This window comes from Pteropus vampyrus, unplaced genomic scaffold (assembly GCF_000151845.1).
Source record: "Pteropus vampyrus isolate Shadow unplaced genomic scaffold, Pvam_2.0 Scaffold963, whole genome shotgun sequence".
In the NCBI taxonomy this organism is placed as follows: Eukaryota; Metazoa; Chordata; class Mammalia; order Chiroptera; family Pteropodidae; genus Pteropus; species Pteropus vampyrus.
The window spans coordinates 28,428-53,157 of record NW_011889744.1 but is presented as its reverse complement, the minus strand read 5'-3'; the positions used below and the strand labels follow the sequence as shown (position 1 = coordinate 53,157).

The 24,730-nt window shown below is 34.9% G+C and overlaps 1 protein-coding gene and 1 pseudogene across 1 annotated transcript in view; both read left to right on the top strand.

Moving 5' to 3' along the window:
- Nucleotides 1-2,617: 2,617 nt before the first annotated feature.
- The window catches only part of LOC105309956 (membrane cofactor protein-like), a 27,611-nt gene continuing 5,498 nt past the window's right edge, over nt 2,618-24,730 (top strand). The window contains exons 1-7 of the mRNA XM_011386162.2: nt 2,618-2,704; nt 12,175-12,360; nt 12,779-12,890; nt 17,283-17,368; nt 19,209-19,406; nt 21,798-21,980; nt 24,272-24,319. Coding sequence (XP_011384464.1) covers nt 12,207-12,360; nt 12,779-12,890; nt 17,283-17,368; nt 19,209-19,406; nt 21,798-21,980; nt 24,272-24,319 — 781 coding nt within the window. The 5' untranslated portion in view covers nt 2,618-2,704; nt 12,175-12,206. The remainder of the gene's footprint in view (nt 2,705-12,174; nt 12,361-12,778; nt 12,891-17,282; nt 17,369-19,208; nt 19,407-21,797; nt 21,981-24,271; nt 24,320-24,730) is intronic.
- LOC111734312 lies at nt 11,713-11,831 on the top strand (annotated as a pseudogene).

The window sequence follows — 24,730 nt, the reverse complement described above, 5'->3', positions numbered from 1 at the left end:
GATGTGTATGTTAGATTTATTTTTTTCTCTACCTGATTCCAAATGTAGCGGAAGGTCAAAAAAGAAAAATAAAAAGCACAAAGAAAATGAAATATCTATAATCTTATTAAGTATTAGTTAATTCTTTTTATGTTTATCAATATATTACTTTTTGTTTTAATAAAACGAATATCCAAATTTAGAGTTTGTTTTTTCCACTTACAAATATAACATAGTTTCTCACATTTATATATTTTTTATACTGCTTGCTTCATAGAATTTCATCTCATAAAGCTACCTACCATCAATTCCTTAATACTTTTGCTAGATGCTTAGGGTTTATATTTTTTCCAAAATTATAATTTTTACTCACATCTCTGATGATTTCTTTGGGGTAACATCTACATAGAACTGGTCGTTTAAAAGCTATGTCCATTCTAAATCTTTTCACATATGGAAAAGTTATGTTAAAAATTAAAAGTCTGAGGGTGTTACTCCCCTCAAAATGCTTACTCACATTAGTTGATGCTCATATTCTTTGCCAACTAATAGGAAGAAAATGTTAACCACTTTTGTTTGCTCTTTAATGCATATCGTGTTACTCTTTTTTTCTTTTAACTAGTAATACAGGTGTACTCCCAACTCTACAAAATATCTTTCTCATTCTTAATTTCTTTAATATTGTTTGAGAGATTATTTCACCCAAAAAGTTCTCCCTATCTACTTCACCTATTTAATTCCTAACCATCCTAATTCCAATGACATTCATTGCTTCCAAGAATTTGCCATTCAGTACACCCTTGTCCTTAACTTTTTCAAGCATGTATATTTTGTCTTCAATAAAAAAAAAAATTATTTCCGAAAGGGCATGGGCCCCATAGATTGAGGTCCAGTATGGCAGCATTGTTTAATAAGTTACCTTCCCAGGGATCCTCTAAAGGGAGTTGGGGGCAGAGTAATATTACATTAGGAGTTGGGCGTGCAGCAGCCTGAAACAATCTTTGTGATTTGGAATTCTAACAGGCTTTGATGGGATTCAGTAGCAGACATTCAATCATGTAAATTTCAAGTGTTGTCCCTAATTATGCCTGAGTAATGCTGTTATCTGAGAGTGAGGAACCTCTTCCGGCACATTGTCCAGGTTCTTAATGTCTCAAACAAAGAATTGAACAAGACACCGAAATACAGTAGAAAAGAAAAGTTTTATTAGAAGGGAAAGTACACTTCCATTTGTGGAAGCGGGCCGAAGCAAGAGAAGCATGGCTCAAAAAGCCTGGTAACAAAAGCCTTTGGGGTTTTTATCCCTTTTTGCTGTGGGTGGTTACTTTTCTTAGAGGGATGGGCTTCCTTGATTGACAACTAAGATTGACAGGGCTCAGTGATTCATCATTTTGCTTTCTGCATAAGTTTTTCCAGAATTCAGTCTGTTATAATGATATTAATGAACTTCCGGGCATATGCATCATGTTATATTGATGGTATAATGAGGCTCAGGTGAGTTGAAGGTTGTTGGGGTCTTCATTGCGCAGGTGCAAGTGACTGGCTTAAACTGGCACCCAATTCTCTGCCTACTGATTTCTTTGTGTGAGTTAAAAAAATGCCTTCTGGCTTGCTTAATTATAGGTGGATTATGGAGGACCCCTTCTAGGACAGGATAACCTCAGTGTCTTTGCAGGCAGACCTGAAACCCCCTAACTTTCCTGCCTACCTCTTTTATAAGAGCCGTGAACCCCCTTACTATTAGTATGGATGTTGAGGGAGGAGAGGTCTCTTCTTATCTGCTTCCTGCTGACAATGGCTGTAGTCCTTGCCTACAGGGGTTTCATGGAGCTCTTTCCCTGACTTAGTGAGGGTAGGGTCTTGGGTTTCCTGCTAAAGTGCCACCTCAGTCCCTAGACAAGGAAAAAGAAGATACAAACATTATTTAAATCATATACCTATTAATTTTTATTATTGATTTCCCTATTAAGTGAATAAAGGAAAACAGGCTTGGTTAATATATTTCCTAAAGAGTTAAAAAAAACTCTTTGGCTTAAAGTCCCTCCCCACTCAGACTCTAAGGACCCTGCCTGGCTTAACACCATCTCTGCTTAACAATGGGCTGATGACCCTTATCCATGGCCAGAGGGTCTGAGTGCCTGGGCAATTACCAGGATTTGAGGGAGAGGGCCTTTTCCATAGGAAGGAGGGAAGAAAACTTAACTAGGTTTACTAAAAAGATTAACTCTGCAAGAGATGTCCCATTTCATTTCATTTCCTGCTAAAGATGTCCCGTCTCAAAGCCAAATATTAACTAAGGACCCTGGTAATCCTGACAGTCTGGAGACCCCAGAACAACAGTGGAGCCCTGAGGGGTGTTGGCCCTTGGGCGACGATTATCTGGGCTCTGGGTTTCTATTTTCAGGTCGATTCACTTTGTTTTTCATTCCAGCGTTCTGGGGGGGAAAAAAAACAATAATGACTTAATGGTTTAATTTTTCGGAGCTGCCAGCTGACTGACTTAGGTCGGTGAGACCTCAGCAGAGGCACACATGTTCCCTCCAGACTTAACGCTGCCAACCCCTGCGTCACGGCCCCGCCTCTCTGTTCGCTGATTGGCTCCGCATGACCCCAGTACCCGGGTCACTAACGCCCTGTAGCCGTGTATGTCACGCCCATCTGAAGTTCCTCACTTGAAGCTTTGTGAGTCTGCGGATTGTTGCGTCTGGTATCTGCACTCAAAAAGGTATATAAATGCTCACCGTCCCTCAGGTTTCCCGCTAATCTCCCCCAAAATGACTGCGTCTTGCGCGATGCACAGAGAAACTCCCCGCTGTACCGAGAGTACCTTTATTTCTTGGTGGTTGGTTGGGATACTTTTGGGGGCTCTTGGGTGCCTGCTACCTACATTCTCCGGTAGGGGCCTGGAGAAGAAGTGCATTCCGGGGGCAAACTGGAATTGGGTTAGGGAGCAGGCTGACCTACTCGAGGGCAGGGAGGGAGCTTTGGTTGGTGGGCCAGGTAGGGGGCGCGGGGCTGGGTCAACCCGGATGTTGCGGGGTTGATGTGAAGGCATAGCCAGAGAGCCCGGGTTGGGCTGTGCACGGATCCAGGGCGGTGGCAACCGTGTGGTGCCCATGGTGAAGGTTGCTTGGTGGTAGGCACCCAGCCCTGCGGGGCGCGGGGCGCTGGGCGCTGGGCGCGACTGGTGTTTGCCCAGAGCCAAAGTGTGTCCCTAGAAAGGGCTTGATGGTGTTTTGGGACTGAGCCAATCAGGCTGGGGAACTCAGACCTAATGCCCAAGGTGAGGGCTTATTCTTGAGTGCCCAGGTGTGTGGGGATGTTGCTAGGGCCCCTACTGTGCCGCTGAGGAGGGTTTGTACTGTTTCCTGGGCGGGGTGAAGCCTTGGTTAGTGGGGCGTTCGTGCCCCGTGGGTTGGACTAGGGATCTCCGAGCCAGGTTTTATCCGGTGACAGGCCAGCGGTGCAGCGTGTGGGGCATGGAAACTGTGTGCTTTGCGCGAAGGCTGGGAAGCGCATGTTGTGCTTGGAGCCTTTGTGTAAAAGCAGGCTTCAGGTGCCAGAGTTTTAGAGGAAAGGGAGCATAGTGCTTTTGGTACATAAGGTAACAGGCTCCTGTGGCTCCCAAATCATAACGGTGTTATTAGTATGCAGGACTAACTTTTTTCCCTCCCTTCCTCCCTCCCTCCCTCCCTCCCTCCCTCCCTTCCTTCCTTCCTTCCTTCCTTCCTTCCTCCCTCCCTTCCTCTCTTCCTCTCTCTTTCTTTTACCATGGACTTACTTCATATTCCCATATAATACAGGCAATGTCCTGTTCTATTCCCTAATGTATTTGGGTCCTATTTGAAGGGAGCCCCGAAGCAGCCTAAAAGTGTTGAGCCAAACCTAGCGAGAAATTAGAATCGAAAGAAATGAACGATAAATAATGGTAATATAATGTTCCCCAACAGCTCATAATCTAAAGCGGAAGGCCAGTCACTAAGTTTGTTTCATGTTTCATTGAATGGAATGAAATATGTATTGTCTATATATGTATTACATAAATATATATATATATTTAAAGGTACTTATTCTATTAAAAAGTCGTATTAGAAATTTTCTTTCCAATGAAAGCATAAAACAATGGAGACTTGTATAATTTAATCGCAGACATGCTGTTATGTGATTTCTCTCTTAGTGGTTCCAGGAAATTCTAGAATGATGCTGTGTATTTGTGTCTAAACGGAATTATACAGAATTTCTAGCTCATATTTATTTTTTTATTGTGAGGATGTCTGGCTCAGGTATTCAGTAAATAATGTTATTAATAAAACTCGCCTTTTTACTAATACTCTTCAAACAATGATTTAATTACTAGGACTTTTTTGGTTGGGTTTTTGCATTTATTTCATTTTGGGCAGTTGACTGAGGAACAGATATCTAGGTCAGCACAGTAGAAATGTTGAAAATGTTAGGCCAACAGGTGGATATCAGGACATGATGGAAATGAAATGTTGGACTGTGTATATACAAGAGAATTTTAGAATTTAGAATATGATATGAAATAAGAGTAAAATTTCACTTGTGTAGAATTCTCGACCAGTCTCTCAATCTGAAATAAGACCAATCTAGGCAGTAAGAAAAGAAGGGTTCCTCAGGAATGAAAACATATCCATCATCTTTTTCCGTAGGTCCTTAACCTTATAGGAGAAGCCTGTGCATTCTTTTCGACCTTTAGGACACTTTATGTCTCCATCATATTAACTTACATATTGTTCTAACATATTTGTTAGATTTTCAAGCCAACAGATAATTAAAAAGTATAGAAATTGTAGAAGTAAAAATGGCACTATTCTAGGGAGAAAAAATAAACTATAAAAAAAAACCCCAGAAGTAAAAAATTCTAACAGCATAGCATTATAGTAGCGTTATTGAGGGATATATTCAATACACAGCTCAAACAACTACCTCAGGGAACCCCTGAGAGAATGCATGACCCATTGATCAGTGATGGAAGATTAAATTATATTTAAAATAATTTTCAAAAATGCAGGCTATTTATGTTAGGCTATTCAAAGTAGTAATTTTTGATATTCAAATGGTATCTATTCACTTAAGAAATGCTCGGTTCACTAATATGACATACATGAAATGAAGTCTCATATTTTGAAACACTTTAGTCCATATTTATTTTGTTTTATGAAATCCACAATGCCTATATAGTTATCACCTCCTACAATATCATTTCATTTTTTTATACCAGAAATCTTTTATTTTATATTTATATTATGGCGACATTGGTTAACGAAATTCAGTGTTTCAGGTGTACAATTAAACAGTAAGTCATATATATATTGCATTGGGTGTTCACCGCCCATAGTTAGATTTCTTTCTGTCACCACATATTTGACCCCTGTTACCCCACCTACCTCCCACCTCCCCCCTCCCCTCTACCCTCTGGAAACCACTAGTCTATTGTCCGTGTCCATGAGTCTCTGTTTGTTTGTCTTGTTTGTTGCTTTTAGGTTTATATCCCACATGTAAGTGATATCACGTGGTTTTCAACTTTTTCTGTCTGGCTTATTTCGCTTAGCATGATTATCTTAAGGTCCATCCATAGGTTGTAAATGGCAGTATTTCATCTCTTCTTATGGCTGAGTAATATTCCATTGCATATATGCACCACAGCTTCTTTACCCAATCATCTACTGTGGGATACTTCAGTTGCTTCCATGTCCTGGCCACTGTGAATAACGCTGCTATGAACGTCAGTGTGCAAATATCTTTTTGGACATGTGTTTCAAATATTTCAAGTGTTTGGGGTAGAAGGATTGCTGGATCATAAGGTAGATTAATTCTTAGTTTTTTGAGGACCCTCTGTACTGTTTTGCATAGTGGCTATACCAATTTTCAATCCCACCAGCAGTGTATGAGGGCTCCTTTTTCTCCGCATCCTCTCCAACATTTGTTATTCCTTCTCCTGGTGATTATAACTATTCTAGCAGGTGTGAGATGGCATCTCATCGTGGTTTTGATTTATATTTCCCTAATAACTAGCGATGTTGAACATATTTTTAAATATTTATTGGCCATTTGTATGCCCTCTAGGAGAAGTGTCTGTTCAGATTTCCTGTCCATTCTTTGATTGGGTCATTTGTTTTTCTGTTGTTATTGAGTCGTATGAGTTCTTATATTTTGAGTATTATTTCTCAGAGGCGCTGCTTGCAAATATATTTTCCCATTGAGATGGTTGTCTCTTTACCGTGTTGACAATTTTTTTTGCTGAACAGAAGCTTTTTAGTTTGATGTAGTCCAATTCATTTCTTTCTGCTTTTACTCCCCTTGCCTTTGAGGTCAAATTCATGAAATCCTCTTTAAGTCCAAGGTCCGTGAGTTTAGTTCCTATGTTTTCTTCTGTGCAATTTATTGTTTCAGGTCTTACATTCAACTCTTTAATCCATTTTAAGATAGTTTTGATGTGTGGTGGTTGGCAACAATCTAATTTCATTCTTTTGCAGGTGACTTTTCAGTTTCCCCAGCACCATTTATTGAAGAGGCTTTCCTTTCTCCACTATGTTTTTGGCTCTTTTGTTGAAAATTATTTGCCTATATAAACGGGGGTTTCCTTCTGGACTCTCAATTCTGTTCCTCTGATCTTTATGGCTGTTTATCTGCCAATACCATGCCATTTTGATTATTGTCGCTTTGTAGTATAATTTGAAGTCAGGCAGAGGGATGACTTCAGACTTGTTCTTTTTTCTCAGGATGGCTTTGGCAATTCGGGGTCTTTTGTGCTTCCATACAAATCTGATGATTTTTTGTTCTATTTCTTTAAAAAATGCCAGTGGGATTTTGATGGGGATTGCATTAAATCTGTATAATGCTTTAGGTAATAAGGTCATTTTAACTATGTTGATTCTTCCAATCCAAGAACACAGAATATCTTTCCTTTTCTTTATATCTTTTTCAGTCTCTTTTAATAGGGTCTTATAGTTTTCATCATAAAGGTCCTTCACATGTTTCGTTAAATTTGTTCCTACATATTTTATTCTTTTTGTTGCAATTGCAAAAGGAATTCTTTTTCCACTTTTTTTTTTTCCTGATAATTCATTATTAGAATATAGGAAAGCTATGGATTTTGTATCAAGAAATTTTACTGTATTTACTTATTTTTTCTAGTAGTATTCTTGTGGAGTCTTTAGAGTTTTCTATATAGAGAATGATGTCATCCACAAATAGTGACTGATTGACTTCTTCATTTCCTATTTGGATGCCTTTTATATCTTTCACTTGCCCGATTGTACTCGCTAGGGCCTCCAATGTTATATTAAATAACAGTGGAGATGGTGACAGCCTTGTCTTTTTCCTGATCTTAGAGGAAAGGTTTTTAGTTTTTCATCATTAAGTGTATTGTTGGCTGAGGGCTTGTCATATATGGCCTTTATTACATTAAGGTACTTTGCTTCTATACCAATTTTGTTAAGTGTTTTGATCATAAATGGATGCCGTATCCTGTCAAAGGCTTTTTCTTTATCTATTGATATGATCATATGATTCTTATTTTTTAATTTGTTTATGTGGTGCATCACATTAATCAATTTCCATATGTTGAACCATCCCTGTGCCTCTGGGATGAAGCCCACTTGATCATGGTTTGTAATATTTTTAATATGTTGCTGTATTCGGTTTGCTAGGATCTTATTTAGGATTTTTGCATCTGTGTTCATGAGAGATATTTGTCTGTAGTTTTCTTTATTTGTGTTATCTTTACCAGGTTTTGGTATCAGGGTAATATTGGCCTCATAAAATGAGTTAGAAAATATTGCCTCCTCTTCGATTTTTTGTAAGGATTTGAGAATAGGTGTTAAATCTTTGAATGTTTGGTAGAATTCACTGGTGAAGCCATCTGGTCTTGGACTTTTACTTTTTGGTAGTTTTTGGATAATTTTTTCAATTTTCATACTGCTGATCGGTCTATTTAGATTTTCCAGTTCTTCTTGATTCAGTTTAGGAGGTTGTATCTTTCTTAGTTCTTGTCCATTTCTTCTAGATTATTAAATTTGTTATTACATACTTTTTCATAGTATTCTTATATAATTCTTTGTATTTCTGCGGTGTCTGTCATAATTTCTCCTCTTTCATTCCTGATTTTGTTTATTTATGTCCTTTCTCTCTTTTCTTTAGTGAGCCTAGCCACGGGTTTATCAATTTTATTAACCTCCTCAAAGAACCAGCTCTTTGTTGTATTTATTTTTTCTATTTTTTTTTCAATTTCATTTATTTCTGTTCTAATTTTGAATATTTCTTTCCTTCTGCTGACTTTAGGCTTTATTTGTTCTTCATTTTCTAGTTTTCTAAGATGAATCATTAGGTCGTTTATTTGGGCTGATTCTTATTTTCTGAGGTAGTCCTGTAATGATATGAACTTTCCTCTTATTACCACTTTTGTCATGTCCCAAAAGTTTTGATATGTTGTACTATAATTATCATTCGTTTCTATGTATCTCTTGATCTTTCTTTTTATTTCTTCTTTGACCCTGTCCTTCTTCAATATCATGTTGTTTAATCACCATATATTTGTGGTTCTTCCCACTTTTTACAGTTGATCTTCAGCTTCAAAGCATTATGCTCAGAGAATATGATTTCAACCATCTTATATTTGTTGAGGCTATCTCTGTGTCCTAGTATGTGGTCAATCCTTGAGAATGTTCCATGTGCAGTAGAGAAGAATGTATAATCATTTTGCGATGAAAAGTTCTGTAAATGTCCAGTTGGTCTAATGTGTCATTTAAGGATGTTATTTTCTTACTGATTTTCTGTTTGGATGATCTGTTCATATCCAACAGTGGTGTATTTAGGTCCCCTGCTATAGTGTTTTGATCTGTTTCTCCCTTTAGTTCTGTTAGTAATTTTTTTACATATTTCGGGGCTCCCCAATTGGGAGTAGAGATATTAATAAGTATTATGTCTTCTTGGTGTATAACTCCCTTTATCATTATGAAGTGTCCTTCAGTATCTTTCTTTACCTTTTTTATTTTGAAGACTATTTCATCTCATATTGGTACCACCACTTCCACTTTTCTTTGAATCCCATTTGCTTGAAATATCATTTCTACCCTTTCACTTCGAGTCTATATTTGTCTTTGGAACTGAGATGTGTCTCCTGGAGGCAGCATATGGTTGGATTTTGCTTTTCGATCCAATCTGCAAGTCTGTGCCTTTTTATTGGTGAGTTCAGTCCATTTACATTTAGAGTGATTATTGAAATATGAGGTTTTCCTATAGCCATTTTATTATTTTTGCTCTCTGGTAGGTTGGTGTTTCCATTGCTTCCTTGTCCTTGTGTTTCTGTTTTGTTTTGTTTTGTTTGTTTTGTTTTGTTTTGTTTTTCTGGTTGGGTTTTGTGGATTTTCCTTCTGATTCTTCTTGTTTTATGTTATATATTTCAGTTCTGAATCTTTGGTATGTGGTTACCATTACAAATATGTAGAGGGTAGTTATCTATATAGTAGTCCATTTTCTTCTGTGTGTACCTTATCTCCATTCCCTTTTGCTAATTTAAATCTTCGAATATTCCCTTTTTCTGTCATGCTTGTCTCAGTTTGTCCCTATGTGTGCTGAACTTTCATTATTATCTTGTAATAGTAAATTTCTTCTTATCATTTATGCTTATAATGCCCGGTTCTTAATAAGGGTTGCACTACTCTACTTCTGTTTGCCTGAGAAGCAGCTTACTCATAGTTATGTATTATTTTGTCATTTTGTTTCAGGTGAGCTGATCTCTTTCAGTATTTCAGGCTTTGTAGTAAAGAATTCCCTCAATTTTTGTATGTCTGGAAAGATCTTTATTTCTCCTTCATATCTAAAGGAAAAGTATGCTGTATATATTATACTTGGCTGGTAGTTCCTTTCATTTAATAGTTTGAATATTTGATTCCACTCCTTTCTGGCTTGTAAGGTTTGTGCTGAGAAGTCTGATGATACTCTAATGGTTTTGGTTTTTGTTTTTTATATATAAGTAACTGTCTTCTTTTTCTGGCTGCCCTGAAAATTCTTTCTTTGTCTTTGATTTCTGATAATTTTAATATGCTGTCTTGGAGAATGCCTTTTTGGGTTGAGATAATTTGGTGTTTGTTGACATCTTGAATTCCAAGCTCCAGTTCATTCCTTAGATTAGGGGAATTCTCGTCAACTATTTGTCTGAAAATGTTTTCTAATCCCTGCTCCTTTTCCTCTCCTTCGAGAATGCCCATGTTCTTCTGTTTTCTTTTCTGATGGTGTCAGCTAGTTCTTGTATTTCTCTTCCATTGTTTTTTATTTTTTGGTTTCTCTCTTTGTCCTTCTGATTTATTTCTAGATTTCTGTCTTTAATATCACTGATTCTTTCTTCCATTTGGTCAACCCTATTTCCCAAGCTTACTATTTCATTCTTCACCTCTTTCAGTGTACTGTGTTCTTTATCTTCAGAAGTTCTATTTGGTTCTTTTTAAGGGTTTCAATCTCCTTGCTAAAAAACTCATTTTGCTGATCTAGTTGTTTTTTCGATTGCTGAAATTGTTGATATGAATTATTTTGGGTCTCATTGAGTTTTCTCAGAAGTACCATCCTGAATTCTCTGTCATTTAAGTTGCATATTTCTATGTCATTAAGTTGCATATTTCTATGATTTTTCTCTTTCTTTCTGAGCTGCCTTTTCACCCTGGTTGTTCATGGTGTTTAATGGACTATTTCTCCACATAGACATTAAAGGAAGCATATTCTGCTTTTTTCCCAGAGAGAGGATTTATTATATAAAGGTCTCTCTTTAGCCTATTGCTAAGAAGATGTTTTTCTTTTGGTTTCCAGTAAGTGGTGTATAAGCCTCTTGGATCCATGCTTTATAAAAAGTCTTAATAATGCCCTTTTTTTCCCCTTATAAATATTCAGTCACACTCATTACCCTCAGTCTCAGTCCCTGTCAGTGTTAGTGACAGTTTCTGCAGTGTTTGGTCTTGGAGGATATGGGGGTAGGTGCCATCTGGGTTGGGAGATGGGAGCTGCTGCTCAGCCTCGCGTTTTGCAACCCTGGCTGGTAATATCAACTTGCTTCTCCACCTTCTCCATTTCTCTGCTTTCTGTGGTGATCCTTGGGTACTGCTGCTGTGTGGAGTGCACAGCTCTCTCAGGCAGGGCTGTACAGAGAACCTGCCGCACCTTCTCTCTTCCCCACTCTTCCTACAGGGAGCTCTGGCTGCAAGAGGAAGCTTTTTTGTTTCCCCTAGTCTACCACCCAAATCCTGGGGTTCTGACCTATGGTAGCTCTTATTCACAGATCCCTCGCTCTGATGTGCTTGTGTGCAGGTTGAGGGTTTTTTGTTGAGTTTTAGATGTTCAGCTTACTGTTGTTTCAAGGGGAGAGATCTGGGGACATCTCTCACTCATTCATGTTTCTGACATTCTTCTGTATCACTTTTTGAACATCTGCTGGGTACAGAGTGAAGTAGAAAAGGAAGGCGTGTGATCCCTGACCTCAAAGAGCTTGCCTCCTGAGAGGAGACTAAGCCTGAAGTGACAAGTGTGATCATAAGTTTGTTTCAAACTATGAAAGAGTAACCTGAGCATAGTGCTATATACTATAGAAAACTTCTTAGAAGGGAAGTGAGTTTCTAAATGAATTTAGAAAGAAGTGGGGAATCATGTATTCCTGTATATATTTTTAAGACCAAAAACCTTGATTTTGTCTCTTCAGTTTACTTTTGAAAAAAATTCAATTCAATCTACGGCCATGCTACCCTGAACAAGCCCGATCCCAGCCAATCTTGGAAGCTAAGCAGGGTCGGACCTGGTTAGTACTTGGATGGGAGACCACCTAGGAAGACCAGATGCTGTAGGCGTAAAAAATAAAAAATAAGGGATTGTAAGCTGACAAGGTCCTTGCAATTTGTGAGGCAACCAAAGGTTGCCTCGCCAAAAAAAAAAAAAGAAAGAAAGAAAGAAAAAAGAAAGACATTCAATTAATTCCTCAACAAACCAAAGCTAATAGTATGTTATTTAAAACAAGCACAGCACATCCTCCAGTATTACCGCCACTTGGGTGAAAACATGGAACAGTTATTTAAAATCTTGCCAAAGACCTTTCCAAATATTATGTACTACCTACTTGCTACCAGGCTACAGTCCCTGGCTGGTCAAAGAGATTAAAATACTATTTTTATGTTCTTATTTTCTTCTCTCTAGATGCCTGTGGTGAACCACCAGAGTTTGACTCTATGACGTTAAAGGGTGTCCCTAAATCTTCGTATTCACCTGGGGAAAAAGTATATTATTATTGTAAACCAGGGCACTATCAGTTACTATTTCATTCCACTAGTACCTATTGTGAGGAAAATAGCTCATGGCACCCTATCCCTGAAGGTTGTTCCAGTAAGTAAATACCTTGTGTGTGTGTGTGTGTGTGTGTGTGTGTGTGTGTGTGTCTGTGTGTCTGTGTGTCTGTGTGTGTGTGAGTGCGTGCACGTGCATCTTTGTGTGTGTGTGTGTGTGTACGCATGCTCTGGTGAGTTTTTTTACACATTTTAGAGTTCATTTTCCATTATGACAATGATGATTGTCATATGTGAAACTAAGTTTTAGAGAACAATGCCTTTTAGGCTTTAATAAATCTAGGAATTTTTTGTAAGCAATTGGTTGCCTGGGTAAATGTGAATTTTACATTTGCCCTTTAATAGTTAACTGAAGAAAATAATATTGTATGAATTGAAAATAGCAGGGTAGAATTTTGATCCTGATTTAAATCTGTTTTGAAACTGATATAAAAATGAATTTGAAAATTCTATTTTAGGAAAAGAATGTACAACTCCACAAGTTTTAAATGGTGGAATATTAGACCCAAATCATACCCTTTACATTGGCTTTCAGTTCGATAAAGAATTTCACTTTTTTTGTGATGAGGGGTAAGTAAGTTGTTCCTTAGAGGACATAAGGTAAATATTACCAATTTAATTTTTGTTTTGCTACTCTTAAGCATTCTCATAAAATTATTCTGTTATGCTTCCTGTGTGACAAGTTGTACTAACCAATTAGCTCTTGGGCTTTTTACGGAGACTGAAAAATATGTACTTAATAGAAAGAAACTTAAATTGAAGGAAAGCATATTATATAATACTTGAGACATGTAATGATAAGATTATTATAAACATCAAAAATGTACTAATCATGGTGACTTTATCTTTGATAATAAAGTACACCTATTTAAAATAATCGATTCTCAGAGTTGAGGGCGGACACAAATGTTTTGTGGAAGTCTTCTAATTCCTTAAATACCTTCTGACTGGTTGTTCCATCCTTTATTGGGTTGGGGTATTGAAGTGTCTAATTATTATTGTAAAAATGCTTCACTTCTGTTTTTGCTTCATGTGTTTTGATGATCTGACATTAGGTGCATAAATGTCTATAACTGTGATATTTTCTTGTTACATGTACCTTTTATTAATATTTAATGTCCTTTGTCTCTTGTAACCTTTTTTATTTTAAGTCTATTTATCTGATATTAGTATAGCCACCCTTGCTCTCTTTTGGTTACTGTTTGCATGAAACATCTTTTCCCATCCATTCAATCTCAACTTGATTTTGTCTTTGGATCTCAAGTGTGTCTCTTGTAGACGGCATATAGTAGGATCATGTGTTTTTATCCATTCTGCCAATCTTTTTCTTTTGATTAGAGCATTTAAGTCATTTAAATTTAAAGTAATTAGTGACAAAGAAGGACTTTTGTCTTTGTGCTATTTGCTTTCTATATGTTTTATAGTTTTTTTTTTAATCTCTCATTTCCTGCATTACTGTTTTCTTTTTTTTAGTTGTGTTTTTGTAGTGAAATGTCTAAATTCCTTTTTCATTTCCTTTTGTGTATATTCTATGGCTTTTTTCTTGTGGTTAGTAGGGAGATTATATTTAAAATCCTAGTTATGTCAATCTAAATTAGAATTTTTGCTAGCTTAACATCATAACATCAAAAATTTAGCTCCTTCACAGCTCCATTCTCACCCCATTTGTTTGTTACCATCACAAAATCTCGTCTTTATATAATTGTGTGTCCCAAAGCATAAATTAATAGTTCTTTTAAAAGCATTAAGTTTTTTTTAGCTTCTATAGAAAACAGAATTTGGAGTTTAAAAACACAGTTACAGTAATGCTAGTTTTTACAATAATAATTGTTTTTTCTTTAAATATATTATCTCTTAAATTGTGACAAAAACAAAAATTACAGTTACAAACTATTATTACAATAATATGAGCTTTTATAATTGCCCATGTATTTAACTTTAATGAGATGTTTATTTTTCCATATGACAAAAGTCACTTTCTAGTGTCCTTTCATTTCCCCTTGGATGACTCCCTTGAGGATTTCTTGCAGGAGTGGTCTAGTGGTCAAACTCCTTCAGCTTTTGTTTATCTAAGACTATTTTAATTTTCCTTCACTTTTGAAGACACTTTTGCCGAATAAAGTATTTTTTGTTTAAAGATTTTTTTTTTTTCCTTTTAGCACTTTTAGTATTTCAGCCCAAAGTCTGTACTTCTGGCCACCAAAGTTTTTGATTATCTGATTATCTTACTGAGGATCCTTTGTATGTGATGATTCACTTCTCTCTTTCTGTCTTCAAGAGTCTCTCTTTGTCTTTGGTTTTTGAAAGTTTTATTATAGTACTCCCTAGGTATACATGGGATATTGTTTCCAGGATTCCTTCCCCACCCCTCTACAGATACCAACCAAAGTCCTTCTATAAAATGGCATAATATTTGCATATAACCTACACACATCCTCCCCATATGTTTTAAATCATGTCTCAATTACTTATAATACCTAATACAAGACAAATGCTATGTAAATAGTTGTGACACTGAATTGTTTAGGGAATAATAACAAAAAAGTCTGTACTTTTTCCTTTTAAGAATATTTTCAATTCTTGGTTGGTTAAATCCACAGATGTGGAACCCGCAGATTCAAAGGGCCAACTGTATTATGTCTTAGTGTGGATATCTTTGAGATCATTTTACTTGGAAGTCATTGAGCTTCTTGGATGTTTATATTCATGTCTTTTATCAAATTTGGGAAGTTGTCAGCCATGATTTCTTCATGTATTCTCTTTGCCAATTTCTGTCTTTGATATTTCTACTTTATTCACACATAATTTTCTTAACTTTCTCTACTTCTTCATTTAGTTCTTTGAGCTTCTTTAAGATAGTTATTTTGAAGTCTTTGTCTAGAAATCTGCCATCATGTCTTTATCAGGGACAATTTTTTTTTATATTTTTCTTTTAAATGGATTGTACTTTCCTTTTTCTTTGTATGCTTTGTAGATCATTTAAAAATTTGGCAACTCTGGAAATCAGCTTCTTCACCTTCCTTAGAACTTGCTGGGTTTTGTTATTTTATTTTTTATTTTTTTTTAATTTTTTATCTTTGTGCTCAAGATGAGCCTGAGATGTAAACTGAGTATCTCAGTTCGTTCCTGAGCCTTTCCCTGAGCACATGAACTCAATTTCTAATTTTCCATATATATGCAATTATTTTTGAAGATACTGGTTTTTAATGTCTGGCTCCTGAGAGGGGAAAAGCAAAAAATAGAGTGGGGAGCAAAGGGTGTATGATCTTTAAATCCCTTGAAAGTCACTTCAGCTGGGGAGAAAACGACTTGCCAGCAAGCGGGGAGATGCTGCAACATGTGCATCTCTTTGTCTGCTTCTCTGTGATTTAGAAGCAGCAATCAGAGCACAGATCCCTGATATTTGGAGGATATTTTTGCCCACCCTGGCTACTGCAGCCTGTTCCAAGAACTCATAACACAGCTGGCTGAAACATTGTTGAGGGTCAGAGATGTGTAGTTGCTATTTTCCTAAGAGCTGAAATTGAAATTACATTTACCTGTCAGAACCTTCCCCTGGGAGCTGAAAGCCTTCAACAGACTTCGGAGTTCCAAAATAGTTACATCAAATTCTGCCATTACAATTTTTGTCTAGTTGGGGAGACAGTCTTAGTGCATCCTACTCTGCCATCTTCCCAGAATTCTCTTTTAAAATAATAGATATAGAAAAAGTGAATGAGCATTGATGGATAAGTCAACTAGAACCATGTACAAGTGGTTTCACTATTTTTTAACTTAATCAAGTAAAAATATGGGAACATCCAGTTAATAGTTCAGCTAGAGAGACTGCTTAAGCACATTGAAGGATACCAAATATTTAAGACATAGATTCTTCTCTTAGAATTAGTTGCCTTATTGACAAACACAATATATACAGAGAACTTTCAATAGTAAATAAGAAATACCAAATAGTTATTGATGATTATTACAATGAGAGTCTAAAAGAAGAGAATACTGTGAATTTAAATCATCAGAATAGTTTTCATCAAATGCTATGCCTGAGCTATTCCTAGAAAGATAATCTGATCTAAAGAATACATATGTATCCCATTATATTGTGCTTTGCTTTATCGTACTTTGCATATGTTGCATTTTCATTAACATCAAGGCATAACCCTCCACCAGTAAAAATGTTGCAACTCATTGAAGGCTCAGATGATGTTTAGAAATTTTTAGAAATAAAGTATTTTTAGATTAAGGCATGTACATTGTTTCTTTAGACATAATGCTATTGCACACTTTATAGACTACAGTGTAGTATAAATATAACTTTTATATGTACTGATAAGCCAGAAATTTTGTGTGATTCAATTTATTATGATTTTCACTTTATTGTGGTGGTCTGGAACTGAACCTATGAGATCTCTGAGGTATGCCTGTATTAAGAGCTAAAACCTAGCACTCCCTATGTGCCAGATGCTAACTCATTAATACTCAGAACAATCCTACAAGGTATATACTATTATCCCCTTTTCATAGATGAGGAAACTGAGCAAGAGAAATATTAAAGGACTTGGCTAAGCTCAAATAACAAGTCAGTTGTGGAGCTGGGACTTGAATACACACAAGCAGGCTCTAGAGCCTTATGTCTCTACTCAGTCATTGTTGTGACCAAGCAGAATGGAAGGAGCAAAAGCAAAGTTAATATGTGTGTGACTGCCAAATATTGCAGAAGAGGCCAGACACAGGCATGACAGATTTATTTAGATATCTTTTCCTTGCCAATGTGTGTTCAAATGCAGAAACCATTAATGTAGTTAAATTCCAAACTCAGTTAGCATTTTATTACGTTATGTCTTTTAAGAAAATTCCCCCTCAAATTATGGTAGTACAGAAAAAAAAAAAAAAAGAAAATTTTTGGCATTATTATGTGTATCTTGTTAACTGTTAAAGAAAACAGTAACCTTTTATTTTTTCATTTAGTTATTACTTAAGAGGAGAAAAAATTCTTACTTGTAAACGTTCTGGAGACAAAGTGTATTGGAACTATGATTTGCCAAAATGTGAAAGTAAGTAAATTTTTCCTTTAGAATTTAGACCAGCAATTCTCAGCCCTTTTGGCCTTAGGACTCACATGGATTTTTTTAAAGTATAGTTGACATGCAATATTATATTAGTTTCAGGTGTACAACAGAGTGATTAAACATTTACGTGCCTTACAATGTGATCACCATGATAAGTCAAGTAACCATCTGTCACCATACAAATTTATTACACCATTATTGACCATATTCTCTGTTCTGTACATTACATTCATGTGAGTTATTTATTTTATAATGGGAAGTTTTATTTCATATTCCCCTTAACCTTTTACACCCATCCTTCCAGGCCCCTTTGTTCTGGCAACCATGTTTGTTCTCTGTATCTATTAGTCTATTTCTCTTTGTTTGTTTTTCTTAGATTATACATATAAATGAAATCATGTGGTATTTGCTTTCTCTGTCTGACATTTCACTTAGCGTAATACCCTCTAGGCCCATTTATGTTTTTGCAAATGGCAAATTTTCATTCTTATTTATGTCTGAGTAATATTCCATTGTATATGTATGTATGTGTGTATACCTATATGTCTCACATCTTCTTTATCCATTCATCTATTGATGGACACCTAGGTTGTTTCTATACCTTGGCTGTTGTAAATAATGCTTCAATGTACCTAGGGGTGCATATATCTTTTCAAATTAATGTTTTTGTTCTCTTCAGATAATATCCACAAATACAATTGCTGAGTTGTATGGTAGTTCTATTTTTAATATTTCGAAGCACCTTCATAATGTTTTCCATAGTGGCTGCACCAATTTACAATCCCAACAACAGTTCACAAAAAAATTTCTCTTTTTTCCACACCCTCACCAACCCTTGTTGTTTGCCCTTTATGCTTTTAAATTAACAAAGATCCCAAGAAAGTTTCTTTATGTGGGTTATGTTTATTAATATTCATTATGTTAGAATTAAAAGTAAGTTTCTAAAATATTTATTAATTTATTTTTTAAAACAATACATGATAACACATAGAATATATTTTTTATGAAAAATAAAATTGAAAGCAACAAATGAAGAAAAAAACTCATAGAGACAAATATTTAGTAACTAGAGGGAAAGCGAAGAATGGGGAGGTAGATTAGGGTAATAGGGGTCAAATATATAGTGACAAAAGGAAATTCAACTTTGGGTGGTGAACATACAATACAATATACATATGACATATTATTGAATTGTACACTTGAAACCTATATAATTTCGTTAACCAATGTCACCCTAATAAATTTAATTTAAAAAAGATTAAAACAAAATTTCCAAAACGAATAGAATTGTGGCATTGTTTTACATTTTTATAATCTCTTCAAAATCTGGCTTAAAGAAAGACATACGGATTCAGTCTGTTACAAAATAACACCATTTGTAGCTTCTGGAAACTTTCAACATACGTTCATAAGTATTAAAGTGAAAAAAGACAATATCTTGGTATTACTGTGAACCAATGATTTAGCAAATGAATATATTTATAAATTACAAAGCATTTCTCAGGTAGCAGTGAATTTTATCTTTAATCGCAAACATATTTTGTCATTAAATTTTTAGTGACTCTTATGACTAGAACAAAGCTTAGCATTGCCTTTTATATAAATATAGGTGTTTTACATAGGTATCTAAAAAAGTGATTTTTGTTTTGAAAGTGTATTTCTACATGGTTTGACCTTGGAGTAATACATTTTCTCATAAACACCTTCCTCTAAATGGGTAGAAGTCATATGTTAATGAATTTATTGAAGACAGTTCATAAGACTTTACTAAATGTTTTAATCTTTTACCTTTTTTCTTGCATTTCTTTTTTTTTCTCTTCTAAAGAAATTTTTTGTCAACCACCTGGAAAAATAAAAAATGGAAAGCACACAAATAGTTGGAGGGATATATTTGAATATAATGAATTAGTAACTTATAGTTGTGACCCTTCAAATGGACCAGAGGAATATTCACTTGTTGGAGATAGCAAGCTTATTTGTTCTGGGCCCAGCACATGGAGTACTGACCCTCCTGAGTGTAAAGGTAATAGTATTTCCATTTCTTTCTTTCTTTCTTTGTAAATACTGTGGAAAGACTTTGCAGATAGTTTATCTATAAGTAAACAAAGTCATATATACTTCCTCTTCTTGTTACGTTAACTTCTAATTTAATATATGTCAAGTTAAATAAAAATAATTCTAATTGTAGAATCCCCCACCTCCAACTTCACATGTTTCTGGCATTCTAATTTATACAATGTGAACTACTGTGTATATGTATGAGTTAGGATTTTTTTTTTTTTTGCTTGAAAGAACCAAAAAACTCAAAACACACTGGCTTAAAAATAAAAATATTTTCTTATATTAAAATATCTGAGTGGACACCCAGAAGATGGATTGTTGGGTCATATGGTAATTCTATTCTTAATTTTTTCAGGAACCTCCATTCTGTTTTCCATAGTGGCTGTACTAACTCACATTCCCACCAGCAGTGTATGAAGGTTCATTTTTTCCTCACAACCTCTCCAACACTTATTATTGTCTTGTTAATAATAACCTTTCTTACAGGTATGAGATGGTATCTCATTGTGGTTTTGGTCTGCATTTTCCTAATAGCTAGTGAAGTTGAGCATCTTTTCATATGTCTATTGTCCATTTATGTCTTCTTGGGAGAAATGTCTGTTCAGGTCCTCTGCCCATTTTTTAATTGGATTGTTTGCTTATTTGTTGTTGTTGAGTTGTATGAGTTTTTTATATATTTTGAACATTAGCCCCTTATTGGAAGCAAATATTGTTTGCAAATATCTTCTCCCATTCAGAAGGTCGCCTATTTATTCTGTTGATGATTTCTTTTGATATATGCACCCCGCTGTTCATTGCAGCATTATCCACGGTGGCCAAGATATAGAAGTGATCGAAGTGTCCTTTGATGATTAGATAAAAAAGATGGGGCACATATATACAATGGAATATTACCCAATCATAAGAAAAGATGAAATACTGCCATTTTCGATAACATGGATGGATCTTGAGATTATCATGCTAAAGCAAAATGAGTCAGAAAGGAAAAGTTGAGAACTATATGATTTCAGTCATATGTGGGACATAAAACTGGAAGCAACAAACAAAAACTCATTGACACAGACAAAAGTTTAATGGTTACCAGAAGGAAAGGAGGGTCAGGGAGGGTAAAGGGAGTCAAATATATGGTGACAGAAGTATGACATTGGATGATGGACACACAATGCAATATACAGATGATGTATTATTGAATTGTATACTTGAAACCTATATAATTTTATTAACCAATGTCACTCCAATAACTTTATTTTTTTAAAAAAAAAAGCAGCCACAGGGATGTGAAGTATAAGGAACAGCATAAGGAACACAGTCAATAATAGTCTAAGACCATGTATAGTGTCACTACCCAACCTGCACAATAAGAATTGCTAAAGGAAGTTTTTCAGGATAAAAGGAAATGATATCTGATGGAAATGCACATCACAGGCAACGAGGAAGAGCACTGTTCTGGTTTAAAAGGCTATACATTATGGGCCCTTTTCTATTGCTCAGATTTAATCTCATAGGATGTTCTCCTGCAATCACTGCCCAGCCCATTGTTTTTTGTTTTCCAAATTCTTCCAAACCCTTTACTGGATCCTGAAGTCAATCTGGAAGGTCATGGCCAGCATTTTACTTCTGGCAAAACAGAGTAGAATGAGAAATACCATTGTACTAAGATGAATTCTAAATATTAACTTTTATCTTTATCTCAGACCTATAGGATTATATACTGGTTTACAATGTATAGTGTGGTGTTTGATCTGTGGGTTATAGTCTAAAGGTTTGGAAAACATGGCCCTAACTCCACTAGCCTTTCTATTTCTTGAACATCCCAGTTCATATACGTTGTTGCTACCTGAGGACTTTCTATTTGCACATCTTTGCATGGCTAGCTCCTTTTCAGCTTTTACATCTGAGCTCAAGTATTACCTTCTCACAAGAGTCTTCCTGCCTTTCTAAAAAGCAAGGTACTATAATCAGTGTCAGCATGCAATTTAAAAAAATTCCTAGACCTATAGAGTACCAAAAGTTGCCTTTGAGCTTACCCAGAATTTGTATCTGATAGTCACACCTTTCTCAAAATTTGCAGAATATACAAATTTTAAAAATAATAAATAAATAAGTAAACAAATATATAGGAAACCAATAAACTATAATGAAAGTTTGTTCTAGGTGTAAAAACTTTACTAGATTTCTCTAAATCTGTTTACCTGGAATTAAAATGCATATATAGTCTTTTTTTTTTTTTTTTAGTTAACATCTTGTCTTTCATTCCTTCTCTCTTTCCACAGAAATCAATGCTTTGCACTATTTTTTCCCATATTTTATTAAAGCAACTTTCTATTATTTTTGGAATTTCTCTATTTCTCAGTGGTCAAATGTGAATATCCAGTACTCGAGAATGGAAGACTGGTATCAGGAATTAAAGAAAAATTTTATTATCAAGCTGTGGTTTTATTTGAATGCCTGAAAGGTTTCTACCTTCATGGCAGCAACCCAGTGTTCTGTGGTGAAAACAGTACTTGGGAGCCTGAGATGCCAACATGTATTAAAGGTACAAATTTTATCATTTTCTGTCTTGGTTTTTTTTTTAAGAGTTTATTTTTGACATTAAATATCAGTGATACAGAATAACTGAAAAGAGGCAATTTTAGTAATTAATTCTGTCTTGTATTCCTATCCATGACAGATGTATGACATAAAATTCACATAGAATTATGCTGTTTTGATTTTGTATGTTTTCATAGGGTTCTTAGCACATTATGTACATCACACAGGTATATAAATTTCTCTTATTTGGTATTTTTATGTATAAAAATGGATAGCAACCATTTTTCACAATAAATTGAATCACTGGAACTTTTACTAAATAATTGAAGAATTAAAGCCATAATTCATATAAATGAAAAGAAAGTGATAATTCCCAAGTGATTGATCCTACATTATTATGTTTTTCAATGTCAGTCCTTCTTAATATAAAATCTCTTATTTTGAGTCATTCAAATTTAATAACTTCTTGCATACATTTTACAGAAATTCTTTAAATTCATGTATTTATACTCATTCATTACTTTTAGTAAGAGAAGGTGAAAGAACATATTCGCAGCCATTTTCATTGTTAGTGATTCTAAAATTATTTGCCATAGTCTGCAGATATAAATAGCTATGTAAACCTGGGCAAGTTACTTAAACTTCAGATGTATTTACTTATATGTAAAATGATTTAATGCTTTCCTTGCTGTGTGATATAAAGCTTAAATTAGTTGCACTTAAAGCACTTAGCACAATACCCGGCATATAGGAAGCTCTTAAAGGAAGCTCATATATGACTTATAGTATTACTCCAATTGACATTAGTAAAGAGCATTTGTTTTCTAATATGTATTTTTTTGTGACATCGACTTTTTTATTTTAATTTATTTTAAAAATAATCTGTTGACACATTGAAAGTTTCTTTCTGGTTCAGGGCTATGTTTCATTTTCCGGACTGCAACCAGTTTAGCTCTTTTTATATAGCACAATTTGAACTGGGAAATTTCTGCTGTCTTCCATAATAAGACTTGTATTTCTACTACCCCCACCCTTCCCCACCTCATACAATTATTCTTTTTCCCTTACTGAGCATGTCCATTTGAAATAGAAACTAAATTTCATAGCAACTGAAAGGCACGAACAGTCTTCATTTATTAAAATAAAATGGAGTATTTTATGCTCTGCTTTAATGCTCTTTAATGCTCTCCTTAAGACTAGAGAGATTATTTTGATATGGTGGAAGGAATTGCCTTCTGATTTCAGTGCTGCTATCTCTGGCTTCTCTTTGGTTTAAGCAGAAACCAGAGACAAGAAGAATAGGGGGGAGAACATTAGCCTGGGCTGACCTTGCTCAGGGTCCTAGTTTTGCTCTGCTTACTGTGGGCTTTGGTTTTCTGATTAATAAAGGTGTTGAACTCAAATACATCTAATTTATTTGTATATTTCCTGTTGTCCTAATATTTTAAAGGATTGAGGGGAATTATGCATGTTAATACAATAATTAGAACACCTTTTTATAATAATTCCTGTATATCTGGTACCTGGTAGCCTCCCTGAATACATTAGTTGAGTGCTGTGAGGTTTGGGGGTGAGAAGAGGGTGGTAAAAGAGATGGTTTTTTGCTGGACTGAGAAATTAAGATTGCATGTGCAATTTATTCTCACCAACTCATCCACATTTACTCACATAGTCCTAGCGCACTGTGGGATACTGTATTTGTTGATAGGCTCTGTTGAAAGAATTGACCACAAGAATTAATTAAGGATTTATAAACACTGAGGCAGTTTAGTGTTTCAAAGAAGAGAATTGATTGTGAGAAAAAGCTCATAAAGAGGAGAAATGATGGGGATCTTTTTTAAAGACAAAAAATCAAAACTCATGGAATTATTAATTTTTTTTATCATCGGAGAAAAACTATATGGAAGGGATCAATAATATATAATGGTGAAAAAGTAGACCTGATGATGCTAATATGAAAAAGTGTTCATGAAATATAAAATGGAAAAGGAAAGTATACAAATTATGTGGTATGATACTATCTGGATGGTATTTTTTTTTAATATATTTACTCTGAACACATTTTTATGATTTGTTATTAACTTCTGGTATTCATAGTATAGAATATAAAATTATAATGAACATTTATGTACCTGTGTGAATATATGTTTAGGTAATATTCTCAGAAGTAGAAATGCAAATTTCATAAGTATGCATATTTTTTATTTTGAGGAATAATCTTCCTATGAAATAAAAAATCAAATTCATAATTTTTATCAATAAGGCTGGTGAATGGAATCAAATTTATTTTTCTAGGTTTAAAGCCTACTCGTTCAACCAAACCTCCAGTTTCAAGATATCCAGGTTCAATAACTTTTAATCCTACTTATATTGTTAAGAACTTTATAAGGCAATAGGTAAAAAGTCATGTCTTCTTTTAATTTGCATTTATTTAATTATTAATCAGGCTGAACTTTTTTGTTTACATTTATTTATTCATGTCCTTTGCTCATTTTTCTGTTAGGTTTCTAAAATGTTATTTTTGTTGATTGTGAAAGCTTATTATAAAAAAAAGTCCTTTTAAAAGGTAGTGAGCTTGTTTATGTGCAATGGTGTATTAGTCAGCCATAAGAAAAGATGAAATACTGCCATTTGCGACATGGATGGATCTGAAATTATCGTGCTAAGCAAAATAAGTCAGACATAAAAAGTTGAGAACCATATGATTTCACTTATGTGTGGGATATAAATCGAAAGCAACAAACTAACAAGACA